The sequence below is a fragment of the Lagenorhynchus albirostris genome, chromosome 11, assembly GCF_949774975.1.
Source record: "Lagenorhynchus albirostris chromosome 11, mLagAlb1.1, whole genome shotgun sequence".
NCBI lineage: Eukaryota > Metazoa > Chordata > Mammalia > Artiodactyla > Delphinidae > Lagenorhynchus > Lagenorhynchus albirostris.
The window spans coordinates 52,441,515-52,456,485 of record NC_083105.1 but is presented as its reverse complement, the minus strand read 5'-3'; the positions used below and the strand labels follow the sequence as shown (position 1 = coordinate 52,456,485).

The following is a 14,971-nucleotide window of genomic DNA, read 5'->3' as shown; positions in this document are numbered from 1 at the left end:
CTGTGTATCTTCACAACCTTTCTCTGCATTTATTTCGTTGTGGATGTTGAGTTAAGAGTCTATTTAGAATAGCTAAGAAATGAAGCCCAAATCATAAGACCTTGTTATCAAGTCTAGAAGAGCATATGAGTTTTGTACCCTGGTTTAGGACTGGCATTGATAATCCTCAGCACGTTGTCAAAGGTGGCTCATGAAAGGTTCTAGAAGAGTGGCAAGAACAGCCCTGGGCCTGCATAGCAGCTGTTTGAGGTGACTCATCCCAGCTTCACGTCTGTTTCCTTTGTCAGGAGCTCTCCTTCCTCTTATTACCATCCCCAGACTCCTTCCCTGTGACCTTAGTTGGTGCCTTACTCTGATTCCCAATTGGCTAAATAAGTCCTCCTAAACATTATGATTAGCAAAACCGTACACTTTAGCATCAAGCGGACCTAGAATCAAATCACGCTCTTGCATTCACTAATCATGTGATCTGGGTCAAGTGACTCATCTCTTATTCTGGCCTCGGTTTCCTCATCTGCAGAATCCCAGGACTGGTGTGAGAATTGGGTATAATCCATGAAAGTGCCTAACTCTTTTTTTTTTTTTTTTTTTTTTTTTGCGGTACGCGGGCATCTCACCGTTGTGGCCTCTCCCGTCGCGGAGCACAGGCTCCGGACGCGCAGGCTCAGCGGCCATGGCTCACGGGCCCAGCCACTCCGCGGCATGTGGGATCTTCCTGGACCGGGGCACGAACCCATGTCCCCTGCATCGGCAGGCGGACTCTCAACCATTGCGCCACCTGGGAAGCCCATGCCTAACTCTTTAGGAGTGGGTCTTAGCTAATAATGCTCTCCAGTTATAATGATTTGTATTGTGTCTGCTTCTGGATGCATCTGCACCTTCCTGCCTCTGCTTGGAAGTCAAGCCAAGGATGCAGAGGGAGGGGCATCGAGGCTTGGAGACAAGGCAGCCCCTCTTGGTCCCATTTGCCCTAACCCAGACTTGACACAGACCCAGTTTGAAACCTTGGGTGAAGAAGTGAACTTGGAGCCGGATTGTTTTTCCTCTTGCAGAGCCTCTTACAGTGTGCATAGAGCCGAGCGGCCTCCCCTCTCTAGGGCTAAGCGTCCAAGTCTCTTACATGGACCATATTCAAGATAAATTGAAATGCAGTAAAGCCTCAGGTTCCTGTGCCAGCCACTGCAAGCAAAAATGCTTTATTCTTTTTCCTTGAACATTCCCCTAGTGTGTTGTTTGTTTGGGATCCCTTTGGGTAAGGCTTTCTCACAGTGGGCCAAAAAAAAATATTTTGGTGAATTCGTGTTCAATGATTTCCTACCCTTGAAGCAGAGAAAAAGGAACCACAGGTCCCTGAAAATAAGCTGCCCCAACAGGCAAAAAAAAAAAAGTTAAAATTCAATGTACAATTTTTGTGAACTTTAGAAGAGCAGACCTGTGAATAAAAAGACGGAGTTTGATTTAAGGCTGCACATTATGTTGAACTTCTTAAGGATTTTATTTCAGTTTGATTCTCAGGGAGGTGGACAAGCCAGGTCAGTTACCTGATCATTTTAAAGTGCTTAGCATAAAGAATAATATAATTTCATGTTTGTGATATATTTTTAAATTTTCCACTTTTTATGCAAATTCCTTGGTACTGTTAAGGTACATTTTCAAATTCCTCTCTCTGATTTCAAAATCTCCCACTGCTGAAAGCAGCTTTCAAGTCTGCTGTGAACACCACCGTGCCACTTTGAGAAGTATTTATTTAATTGTCGGTATTCACAATTAGGTGAGTCCTGTAGTATTTCTGATAAATTTTGCTGATCCATATAGCGTAGCCAGACAGACCTATATTGTTTCTTTTCCCCAGTAGAATAAGACACACAGAATATAGTATTTGAATTTATGTCAACCTAATATAACAGATTTTAGATTTAAAAAAAAAAGTTGGGTCCAATTATAAATCCCACAATATTTTATTTTAAGATTTAGGTAATTTGTAAGGGATTATTTGGTAGCATATGATAAAAAAAAAAGCTTTATTTTAACCAACTATTTTTAGGTTAATCATGGGGTAGGATATCTAAACCAGTTATTTTAATTTTAGTAGCATATAATCTTCCATAAAACATAATTAAAAGATACATGTATATATAGAAATGTGGGGCTTCCCTGGTGGCGCAGTGGTTGAGAATCTGCCTGCCAATGCAGGGGACACGGGTTCGAGCCCTGGTGCGGGAAGATCCCACATGCCGCGGAGCAACTGGGCCCGTGAGCCACAACTACTGAGCCTGCGCGTCTGGAGACTGTTCTCCGCAATGAGAGGCCACGATAGTGAGAGGCCTGCGCACCGCGATGAAGAGTGGCCCCCGCTCGCCGCAACTAGAGAAAGCCCTCGCGTAGAAACGAAGACCCAACACAGCCATAAATAAATAAAATAAATAAAGCAAAAAATAAAGTACTGTTTATATAGAAATGTGTGTGTGAGTATAGAAACATTTTTGTTCAGAGATAAAAAGAGAAGCAATGTGTATGTAACTAATTTTTCTTTTTTGTTTTTTTTTTTTTTTAGGTGAAAACCCTTTGGCTGACGAGCAGAGTAACCATGATATTAACTCAGTTGCTGGCGTTCTAAAGCTCTACTTCCGTGGGCTGGAAAACCCCCTCTTTCCTAAGGAAAGATTTAATGATCTGATTTCTTGTGTCAGTAAGTGGGCTTTTTTTTTTTTTTAACAATTCACTAACCAATTTCCTGGAAAAGGCAGTGGCCCCTCTCCCTGTATCTTCCTCCCCCACCATTACCCATCACCACCAAATTTCTGAGACCATTTGTTTTCTCTCTGGATCCAGCGTGAGTCATCTTCCCAGCTGTGGCCTCGCCCTTCGCTGAGTGGGCTCTGCTCCTAAACATTCCTCGGGCTCCACAGAGCCCGAGAGCTTCCCCGTTAGTATGTGGGATAGAGCAGAGAGGCAGGTACCAACCAGCTGAAGGTGAGGAGAAGGCTGTAAGCATGGAAATATAACTCCTTTTTGGCTTTTGGTTCTTAGTTTTCTCCACTGATCTTAGGAGTAGGGTAACTTATCCATCTTCGAATGTTACTTCAAGAAACAAGGTAAAAGGTGGGGACTTCCCTGGTGGCGCAGTGGATAAGACTCTGCACTCCCAATGCGGGGGGGGCCTGGGTTCAATCCCTGGTTAGGGAACTAGATCCCACATGCATGCCGCAACTAAGAGTTCGCATGCCACAACTAAGGAGCCCACGTGCTGCAGCTAAGACCCGGCGCAACCAAATAAGTAATTTTTTTTTAAAGAAATAAGGTAAAAGGAGATAAATGATCATTATTACAGTGCAGGAACAGCAGGTGGTAATTATCTGTCAGTGGGCATCCCCAGCTAATAGGCAGAGTTGCTCTGGGACCATGTATGATATATTATGAAACCCATAGTCAGCAGCAGAGTAAAGCATTGCTGTTTTCTGCAGGCGGTGGGGAGCTCTTGTCACTACAGGAAGGAAGGTGAAAATAATGATACTGAGAATTAGGTATTTAACCTCAGTCACGTCCCATACATCTATAAATGTAGTGTCCTTTAAGTCCAAATTCCTGGGCAAGGGTGTAGAGCTGACTTAAATCACATAGTGAGGGCTTCCATGAGAATCAAGCTTTACCGTAATGAGCAAAGCCCCTCTCCCAAACCACCCCCCTGAATCAACAGGTCCAGTGGGCCTCAGAAAATCTCTCCACTCACCCTTCCTTCCCCCTTCCCGTCACCAGGGCCTTGGCTTCTCACTGGGAGACCCTACGTGTAGGTTTTACCCTCTTTCCTTACCTCTCAACCCCAGCTAGATTCAAAAGGGCAAATCGAGTGTTACATTACCACCACCGCACCACCCCGTTTAAAACCTATTTCAATATTGCCCACCTGAAAACAAACCCCTTGGTATGGCCAACTCACAGAATGAAATTCTTCCTCTCCTTGATCTCTCTCCTTCTATGCACTCATCTCCTGCCGACTACCCTATTGCCTTTCTTTTATTTATTTATTTTTGGCTGCGTCGGGTCTTCGCTGCTGCGCGCGGCCCTTCTCTAGTTGCGGCGAGCGGGGGCTACTCCTCTTTGTGATGCGCGGGCTTCTCGTTGCGGTGGCTTCTCTTGTTGCGGAGCACGGGCTCTAGGAGCGCAGGCTTCGGTAGTTGTGGCTCGCGGGCTCTAGAGCGCAGGCTCAGTGGTTGTGGTGCACGGGCTTACGTGCTCCGCGGCATGTGGGATCTTCCTGGACCAGGGCTCAAACCCGTGTCCCCTGTGTTGGCAGGCGGATTCTTAACCACTGCGCCACCAGAGAAGCCCCCTTATTGCCTTTCGATTTCAACAGTAGCAACCTGCAGGCACGCCAGGCCATTTCCCACCTCCGTGCCTTTGCCTGTGCTGTTTCATCTGCTGCCCCTGACAGCCATTTGACATCCACTAGGAAGGATTTGCTTAACTGGCACTCCTCCCAGACTGCCGTCCTCCCTAGTACCCGAGGCAGCATTAGTCACTTTCTCCTCTACTAATAGTCCATTGTATACATACGTCTATAATTTTTCTTAAAGCCCCGCATTACAATTACTTTTAACCTCTCTGTCTCCCTCTACTACAGAGAGTTTAGGGAAGAGACTAAGAACGTAGGTTCCAGACTCAAACAGCCTAGGTCCAAATCCTAGGTCCAAATTGCTCAGCAAGTTTCTTAACCTCTCTGCACCTCAGTTTCATCATCTATAAAATAGGGAGAACATTAGTCCATATATAATAGGGTTGTGAGAATTAAATGAGTTAATACATGTAAAGTGCCAAGAAGAGTGCCCGGCATGGAGTGTGTTCAATGAAATGCCTACATTTAGCTCCATGGGCGTGTGAGGTCTTGAGAGTTTATTCCGTTTTGTAGCTCCAACACTTGGCATAGTTAATTCCAGACATGTGGTGAGTGAATAATTCATAGTTGTTAAATAGAATTTAAATGAAAAGTCAAAATTCCACCAAAATTATTTGGTTGGCATCCATGCGTGAAGTCCTAGATCTCACTGAGTATGAATTCCCTGGTGATAATTACCTCCACCCCCGCCCCATACAGTCTGATGCGTGTGTGGAATTCAGAAGTGTGCCTGAGTGTCCATTCCAAGGCCCTCGCATAGCCTGAGTCATCACAGCAGCCTCTGACTCAGCTGGAAAGAACTGAGAAGGTGTCACACTTCTGGAATTCTCCTTTGGCCATATGCAAAGGTTTCCCTCACCAGCTTAGCCAGGAAGTCTAAATCTGCAAAGATTATAAGCACTCTCTAATGTTCAGTGGTTTTCTAGGTACAGACATCATCAACATTTATGTTTACATATGCCAGCTGGATAAAGACCAGGGGGCTGCATTGTCATTTACTACTGCAAAATCACATCACACTTTCATTAGATGAGAAATATTATTTTATTGTGGCTATTAAAAGCTGAAGCCTTAGGGTCAGAAAGATCTAGGTTCAAATCCCAGCTTCACCACTTAACAACTTTGTAACCTGGGGCAGAGATAAATTTTTTTTTTTTTTTTTTTTTTTTTTGCGTTATGCAGGCCTCTCACTGTTGTGGCCTCTCCCATTGCGGAGCACAGGCTCCGGACGCACAGGCTCAGCGGCCATGGCTCACGGGCCCAGCCGCTCCGTGGCATGTGGGATCCTCCCGGACCAGGGCACGAACCCGTGCAGGCGGGCTCCCAACCACTGCGCCACCAGGGAAGCCCAGAGATAAATATTTAATCTTTTAAAATATGTTTCTTTATCTACTTCATAGAGTCTGTGTGAATAAAGGAGATAATCCATACTACGTGTTTATAGCATCATGCCTGGCACATAATGAACCTAAGTATATGTTGCTAACTGTCACCATCACAACTATTACAACTACTCCTACTACAAACTCAGGTCACATATGCCAGTACCTGGGTCAGACATTTACCAATCTATCTGTCCAGCAACATATGAGTTTCTCTGCCATAATTACTTCACGTGCATTTAGAAATGATGCTAGCTTAACCCAGAAGTTGTGTTGGTTCCAGCATGATTTTTCCCAGCACAGTAGATGTTTTGTAACAATCCAAGACAAGCTTTCTCAAAATTAAATACGAAGCAAAATAGGAAGAACATAAGGGAAAAAAAGGAAAATCTACAGAAATACCTTTCTTTTTTTTTAACATCTTTATTGGAGTATAATTGCTTTACAATGGTGTGTTAGTTTCTGCTGTATAACAAAGTGAATCAGCTGTACATAAACATATATCCCCATATCTCCTCCCTCTTGCGACTCCCTCCCACCCTCCCTATCCCACCCCTCTAGGTGGACACAAAGCAGCGAGCTGATTTCCCAGTGCTATGTGGCTGCTTCCCACTAGCTATCTACTTTACATTTGGTAGTGTGTATATGTCCATGCCACTCTCTGACTTCTTCCCAGCTTACCTTTCCCCCTCTCCATGTCCTCAAGTCCATTCTCTACGTCTGCGTCTTTATACCTGTCCTGCCCCTAGGTTCTTCAGAACCATTTTTTTTCTTTCTTTTTTTTAGATTCCATATATATGTGTTAGCATACGGTATTTGCTTTCCTCTTTCTGACTGACTTCACTCTGTATGACAGACTCTAGGTCCATCCACCTCACTACAAATAACTCAATTTCATTTCCTTTTATGGCTGAGTAATATTCCATTGTGTATATGTGCTACATCTTCTTTATCCATTCATCTGTCAGTGGACACTTAGGTTGCTTCCATGTCCTGGCTATTGTAAATAGAGCTACAGTGAATATTGTGGTACATGACTCTTTTTGACATATGGTTTTCTCAGGGTATATGCCGCGTACTAGAATTGCTGGGTCGTATGATAGTTCTATTTTTAGTTTTTTAAGGAACCTCCATACTATTCTCCATAGCGGCTGTATCAATTGACATTCCCACCAACAGTGCAAGAGGGTTCCCTTTTCTCCACACCCTCTCCAGCATTTATTGTTTCTAGATTTTTTGATGATGGCCATTCTGACCGGTGTGAGGTGATACTCATTGTAGTTCTGATTTGCATTTCTCTAATGATTAGTGATGTTGAGCATCCTTTTATGTGTTTGTTGGCAATCTGTATATCTTCTTTGGAGAAATGTCTATTTAGGTCTTCTGCCCATTTTTGGATTGGGTTGTTTGTTTTTTTGATATTGAGCTGCCTGTATCTTTTGGAGATCAATCCTTTGTCCGTTGATTTGTTTGCAGATATCTTCTCCCATTCTGAGGGTTGTCTTTTCGTCTTGTTTTTGGTTTCCTTTGCTGTGCAAAAGCTTCGAAGTTTCATTAGGTCCCATTTGCTTATTTTTGTTGTTATTTCCATTTCTCTACGAGGTGGGTCTGAAAGGATCTTGTTGTGATGTATGTCATGGAGTGTTCTGCCTATGTTTTCCTCTAAGTGTCTGGCCTTACATTTAGGTTTCTCATTCTCTTACATTTAGGTCTTTAATCCATTTTGAGTTTATTTTTGTGTATGGTGTTAGGGAGTGTTCTAATTTCATTCTTTTAAATGTAGCTGTCCAGTTTTCCCAGCACCACTTATTGAAGAGGCTGTCTTTTCTCCATTGTACATTCTTGCCTCTTTATCAAAGATAAGGTGACCATCTGTGCGTGGGTTTATCTCTGGGCTTTCTATCCTATTCCATTGATCTGTATTTCTATTTTTGTGCCAGTACCATACTGTCTTGATTACTGCAGATTTGTAGTATACTCTGAAGTCCAGGAGCCTGATTCCTCCAGCTCGGTTTTATTTCTCCAGATTGATTTGGCAATTCGGGGTCTTTTGTGTTTCCATACAAATTGTGAAATTTTTTGTTCTAGCTCTGTGAAAAATGCCAGTGGTAGTTTGATAGGGATTTCATTGAATCTGTAGATTGCTTTGGGTAGTAGAGTCATTTTCACAATGTTGATTCTTCCAATCCAAGAACATGGTATATCTCTCCATCTGTTTGTATCATCTTTAATTTCTTTCATCAGTGTCTTATAATTCTCTGAGTACAGGTCTTTTGTCTCCTTAGGTAGGTTTATTCCTAGGTATTTTATTCCTTTTGCTGCAGTGGTAAATGGGAGTGTTTCCTTACTTTCTCTTTCAGATTTTTCACCATTAGTGTACAGGAATGCAAGAGATATCTGTGCATTTATTTTATATCATGCTACTTTACCAAGTTCATTGATTAGCTCTAGTAATTTTCTGGTAGCATCTTTGGGATTCTCTATGTGTAGTATCATGTCATCTGCAAACAGTGACAGTTTTACTTCTTCTTTTCCGATTTGTATTCCTTTTATTTCTTTTTCTTCTCTGATTGCAGTGGCTAAAACTTCCAAAACTATGTTGAATAAGAGTGGTGAGAGTGGGCAACCTTGTCTTGTTTCCTAATCTTAGTGGAAATGTTTTCAGTTTTTCACCATTGAGAACAATGTTGGCTGTGGGTTTGTCATATATGGCCTTTATTATGTTGAGGTAGATTCCCTCTATGCCTACTTTCTGGAGGGTTTTTATCATAAATGGGTGTTCAATTTTGTTGAAAGATTTTTCTGCATCTATTGAGATGATCATATGGTTTTTCTCCTTCAGTTTGTTAATATGGTGTATCACATTGATTGATTTGCATATATTGAAGAACCCTTGCATTCCTGGGATAAACCCCACTGGATCATGGTGCATGATCCTTTTAATGTGCTGTTGGATTCTGTTTGCTAGTATTTTGTGGAGGATTTTGCATCTATGTTCATCAGTGATATTGGCCTGTAGTTTTCTTTTTTTGTGACATCTTTGGTTTTGGTATCAGGGTGATGGTGGCCTCATAGAATGAGTTTGTGAGTGTTCCTCCCTCTGCTATATTTTGTAAGAGTTTGAGAAGGATAGGTGTTAGCTCTTCTCTAAATGTTTGACAGAATTCACCTGTGAAGCCACCTGGTACTGGGCTTTTGTTTGTTGGAAGATTTTTAATCACAGTTTCAATTTCATTACTTGTGATTGGTCTGTTTATATTTTCTATTTCTTCCTGGTTCAGTCTCAGAAGGTTGTGCATTTCTAAGAATTTATCCATTTCTTCCAGGTTGTCCATTTTATTGGCATAGAGTTGCTTTTAGTAATCTCTCATGATCCTTTGTATTTCTGCAGTGTCAGTTGTTACTTCTCCTTTTTTATTTCTAATTCTATTGATTTGAGTCTTCTCCCTTTTTTTCTTGATGAGTCTGGCTAATGGTTTATAAATTTTGTTTATCTTCTCAAAGAACCAGCTTTTAGTTTTATTGATTTTGCTATCATTTCCTTCATTTCTTTTTCATTTATTTCTGATCTGATCTTTATGACTTCTTTCCTTCTGCTAACTTTGGGGTGTTTTTGTTCTTCTTTCTCTAATTGCTTTAGGTGTAAGGTTAGGTTGTTTATTTGAGATGTTTCTTGTTTCTTAAGGTAGGATAGTATTGCTATAAACTTCCCTCTTAGAACTGCTTTTGCTGCATGCTGTAGGTTTTGGGTCGTCGTGTTTTCATTGTCATTTGTTTCTAGGTATTTTTTGATTTCCTCTTTGATTTCTTCAGTGAGCTCTTGGTTATTTAGTAGTGTATTGTTTAGCCTCCATGTGTTTGTATTTTTTACAGATTTTTTCCTGTAATTGATAACTAGTCTAATAGCATTGAGGTCAGAAAAGATACTTCATATGATTTCAGTTTTCTTAAATTTACCAAGGCTTGATTTGTGACCCATGATATGATCTATCTTGGAGAATGTTCCATGAGCACTTGAGAAGTAAGTGTATTGTGTTGTTTTGGGATGGAATGTCCTATAAATATCAATTAAGTCCATCTTGTTTAATGTATCATTTAAAGCTTGTGTTTCCTTATTTATTTTCATTTTGGATGATCTGTCCATTGGTGAAAGTGGGGTGTTAAAGTCCCCTACTATGATTGTGTTACTGTGGATTTCCCCTTTTATGGCTGTTAGTATTTGCCTTAAGTATTGAGGTGCTCCTATGTTGGGTGCATAAATATTTACAATTGTTATATCTTCTTCTTGGATTGATCCCTTGATCATTATGTAGTGTCCTTCTTTGTCTCTTGTAATAGCCTTTATTTTTAAAGTCTATTTTGTCTGATATGAGAAGTGCTACTCCAACTTTCTTTTGATTTCCATTTGCATGGAATATCTTTTTCCATCCCCTCACTTTCAGTCTGTACGTGTCCCTAGGTCTGAAGTGGGTCTCTTGTAGACAGCATATATATGGGTCTTGTTTTTGTATCCATTCAGCCAGTCTGTGTCTTATGGTTGGAACATTTAATACATTTACATTTAAGGTAGTTATCAGTATGTGTGTTCCTATTACCATTTTCTTAATCGTTTTGGGTTTGTTATTGTAGGTCTTTTCCTTCTCCTGTGTTTCCTGCCTAGAGAAGTTCCTTTAGGATTTGTTGTAAAGCTGGTTTGGTGGTGCTGAATTCTCTTAGCTTTTGCTTGTCTGTAAAGGTTTTAATTTCTCTGTCAAATCTGAATGAGATCCTTGCTGGGTGGAGTAATGTTGGTTGTAGGTTTTTCTCTTCCATCACTTTAAATATGTCCTGCCACTCCCTTCTGGCTTGCAGAGTTTCTGCTGAAAGATCAGCTGTTAATCCTATGGGGATTCCCTTGTATGTTATTTGTTGCTTTTCCCTTGCTGCTTTTAATATTTTTTCTTTGTATTTAATTTTTGATAGCTTGATTAATATGTGTCTTGGCATGTTTCTCCTTGGATTTATCCTGTATGGGACTCTATGTGCTTCCTGGACTTGATTGACTACTTCCTTTCCCATATTAGGGAAGTTTCAACTATAATCTCTTCAAATATTTTCTCAGTCCATTTCTTTTTCTCTTCTTCTGGGACCCCTATAATTTCGAACGTTGGTGCCTTTAATGTTGTCCCAGAGGTCTCTGAGACTGTCCTCAGTTCTTTTCATTCTTTTTTCTTTATTCTGCTCTGTGGTAGTTATTTCTACTATTTTATCTTCCAGGTCACTTACCCATTCTTCTGCCTCAGTTATTCTGCTATTGATCACATCTAGAGAATTTTTAATTTCATTTATTCTGTTGTTCATCATTGTTTGTTTGCTCTTTAGTTCTTCTAGGTCCTTGTTAAATGTTTCTTGTATTTTCTCCATTCTGTTTCCAAGATTTTGGACCATCTCTACTATCATTACTCTGAATTCTTTTCCAGGTAGGCTGCCTATTTTCTCTTCATTTGTTTGGTCCAGTGGGTTTTTACCTTGCTCCTTCATCGCTGTGTGTTTCTCTGTCTTCTCATTTTGCTTATCTTACTGTGTTTGGGGTCTCCTTTCTGCAGGGTGCAGGTTCATAGTTCCTGTTGTTTTTGGTGTCTGCCCCCAGTGGGTAGGTTTGGTTCAGTGGGTTGTGTAGGCTTCCTGGTGGAGGGGACTAGTGCCTGTGTGCTGGTGGATGAGGCTGGATCTTGTCTTTCTGGTGGGCAGAACCACGTCCGGTTGGTGTGTTTGTGGGTGTCTGTGAACTTAATATGATTTTAGGCAGCCTCTCTGCTAATGGGTGAGTCTGTATTCCTGTCTTGCTAGTTGTTTGGTATAGGGTGTCCAGCACTGTAGCTTTCTGGTCGTTGAGTGGAGCTGGGTCTTAGCGTTGAGTTGGAGATCTCAGAGAGCTTTTGCCGTTTGATATTATGTGGGGCCGGGAGGTCTCTGGTGGACCAATGTCCTAAACTCGGCTCTCCCACCTCAGAGGCTCAGGCCTGACACCCGGCTGGAGCACCAAGACTCTGTCTGCCACCTAGCCATTGAAGAGGTAAGTCCAGGTCCAGGAAGAAGCCCAGCTCTACAGTTCCTCCTCCAACACTCTTGATTTAGCCCTCTAAGCATCTAATGTGGAACAGTGAACAGGGTGCTCTGGCGTCTGAGCAGTTGTCTTCCGACTCCAGTCCCATCCTTCTAAACTCTCGAAATATCTTTCTTTTATGTGAGGAGTGCCTTATATGAAATGCTGCAGGTGCAAATAAAGAAGATGCAGAGACATTTCCCCCTGTATTTAAACAATGGATTAATGGAAAAAAATGGGTTAATATCCTTGGGCTAATTTTTATGAAAATAGTCTCTAGTGGAAATGAATACCCTCCAGGACCGACATCTCATAGAATCAGGAGTCCCCCCGGGGATTAAGGCCACTAAGGATGCTAGGTGCACACACCAGTAGAGATTTAACTTGCTAGTAATTTAAGTAATTTTTGTTTTTGTTCTTGTTTTTTGCGGTACGCAGGCCTCTCACTGTTGTGGCCTCTCCCGTTGCGGAGCACAGGCTCCAGATGCGCAGGCTCAGCGGCCATGGCTCACGGGCCCAGCCGCTCCGCGACATGTGGGATCTTCCCGGACCGGGGCACGAACCCATGTCCCCTGCATCAGCAGGCAGACTCTCAACCACTGTGCCACCAGGGAAGCCCTTTAAGTAGTATTTTTAATGTTTTTGTTCGTGCTCTAATTACAGAGTTTAGTAGATGTTGAATAGTCTGTCCCAACCCTACATTATTATAAGTCCTATTATTTTTAGTGCGTAATTTTGCAGAATGGGATGTTTTTCAAGAACACTTACTGGCACTATATATAACAACCCCCTTTCTTCCAACATCTAATCTATTTAAAAGGGGGTTCCTGGCTATTATTGATTTATCTTTAGGCGTGCATTTTCTCTTACCATGTGACCATGATATATCTTTTTTCTTGGATTGTCTGTGAATTATTTGAAAATGGTATATGTCATTCGTGATTATATCCTTTCGTTGATATTACAGACTTTTAATGATTTGGACCGTTGATTAATTGCCTGCAATGTTGCAAAACTTTCTCAGGATTCAAAGACTTGATTTTTGCATTCAGGAGGTTTAAAATCTACTAGAGGAGATAAGACATTTACAAATAAATGCAATCTAAGTATGTGACAGAAGCAAAAGATTTAGCAATGTTAGCAGAGAGAGAGAGAGGTTTCATGGAGATTGATTGCTTTGTCCATGTCATCTTCTAGCATCACCATAATTGGATTTGATTTTCCCTATTAAGGTAATTTCATGTGATAGTTATATCGTATAGAAAAACTTTCCTTTTCATCTTTTCTAAGAGTTTACATAAGTCTCTGGAACACCTACTACCTTTTGCTTACCTACTTTTGAATTGTTTGGGGAAAGATTTTTGTGTGTGTGTGGTGAGTTATTATTGTGCCATTTTTATGCCCCTAAATACCATGTTCTTTGGAAGCTTGCTTGCAAGTGTAGTAAAAGGGAATTTGTCTTAGCATTCTCTCTCTCTCTCTCTCTTTTTTCAGTGTGCACTCTTCATCCCCAATTCACTATAAATTTCTTTTTAAAAATTACTTATCTGGATGAAGACATCAAAGGCAGTCTATATTTGAAATAAGCTTGATAGTATCTCCATTTCTCACCCAAGGATTTTGTTTTTGTTTTTTTTTTGTAAACCATCCACTTTGTGAATGGTTTTGTGAATGCTCCAGATCATACCCACACAGTCTGGGCAGCTTCTGAAATGTCCGTTTGCTGTGGCTCTGAGGTTCCCTAGGGCACAGATCCAAGTGACTTGCTCTAGTAGACATGCTCAAGCAATTCATGGTTTTTCCTGACTGCCTTGGGGTTGTGAACCCAGAGGAAACATTTGCACTTCATTATGTGTTATTATTTAGGGGACTGTTTGGACACAAGCAAACTTTTTTTAGGAGGGCAGATTTTTTAACCTATCACCAAACCAACATGTAGTCATTGTAGAAAACTTGAAAAATATTTAAAGAGCACATAGAACAAAATACTGTCATACATAATGCCACTACCCAAAGAGAATCAATAGTGTGTACGCATTCTGATCGTTTATATTCATATACACACACAACTGTTTTTTTAATTTATTTTTTTATTGAAGTATAGCTGATTTACACTGTTGTGTTGATTACTGCTGTACAGCAAAGTGACTCAGTTATACATATATATGCATTCTTTTTCATATTCTTTTCCATTATGGTTTATCACAGGATATTGAATATAGTTGCCTGTGCTATACAGTAGGACCTTGTTGTTTATCCATTCTGTATATAACAGTTTACATCTCCTAATCCCAGACTCCCACTCCTACCCTCTCCCACCTCCCTCCCCCTTGGCAATCACCAGTCTATCATCTATGTCCCTGATTTTGTTTCTGTTTCATAAATAGGTTCATTTGTGTCGTATTTTAGATTCCACATATAAGTGATAACATATGGTATTTGTCTTTCTCTTTCTGACTTACTTCACTTAGTATGATAATCTCTAGTTGCATCCATGTTGCTGTAAATGGCATTATTTCGTTCTTTTTTATGGTTGAGTAGTGTTCCATTGTGTATATGTACCACCTCTTCTTTATCCATTCATCTGTCCATGGACATTTAGATCACAACTGTTTTTAAAAGCCAAAGTGGTATAAATCCCCACTTGCCCATGCTGTCTTTGGAATTGACCCCAGTTCTAGACTGAGGTCTCTTTTCCCATATTGCAATAGCTTCTAAATAAAATCTTTTTTTACCACTTTAAAAAAAAACAAAAAACAAAGTGGAACTGTACTCTCCTATTTGTAACCTACCTTCTTTTTGACTTATTTATTGTAGAAAATTTCAAACATCTACAAAAGGATACAGAAAGATATATTTATGTATAAATAATATAATCACCCCGCTTTAACAATTTCCATTTCTTAGCCAGTCTTGTCCCACGTATACCCCTTATATCATCCCTCTGACATCGATCATTTCATCTGTGTGTGTGTCTCTGGGAAATGACAGTTCTTTTCTTTTTTTATACAACATAGCCACAATACTATTCTCATACCTTAAAAAAATAACAGTAATTCCTTAAAATCATCAAATAGCCAATCAGTGCTTTTTAAAAATAATTGTTTAATA

The 14,971-nt window shown here is 40.6% G+C and overlaps 1 protein-coding gene across 2 annotated transcripts in view; it reads left to right on the top strand.

Moving 5' to 3' along the window:
* Positions 1-14,971, top strand: part of SRGAP1 (SLIT-ROBO Rho GTPase activating protein 1) — a 279,335-nt gene that overhangs the window by 230,306 nt on the left and 34,058 nt on the right. For both annotated transcript variants that reach the window (XM_060165650.1, XM_060165649.1), the window contains exon 15: positions 2,555-2,689. In XM_060165650.1, coding sequence (XP_060021633.1) covers positions 2,555-2,689 — 135 coding nt within the window. The remainder of the gene's footprint in view (positions 1-2,554; positions 2,690-14,971) is intronic.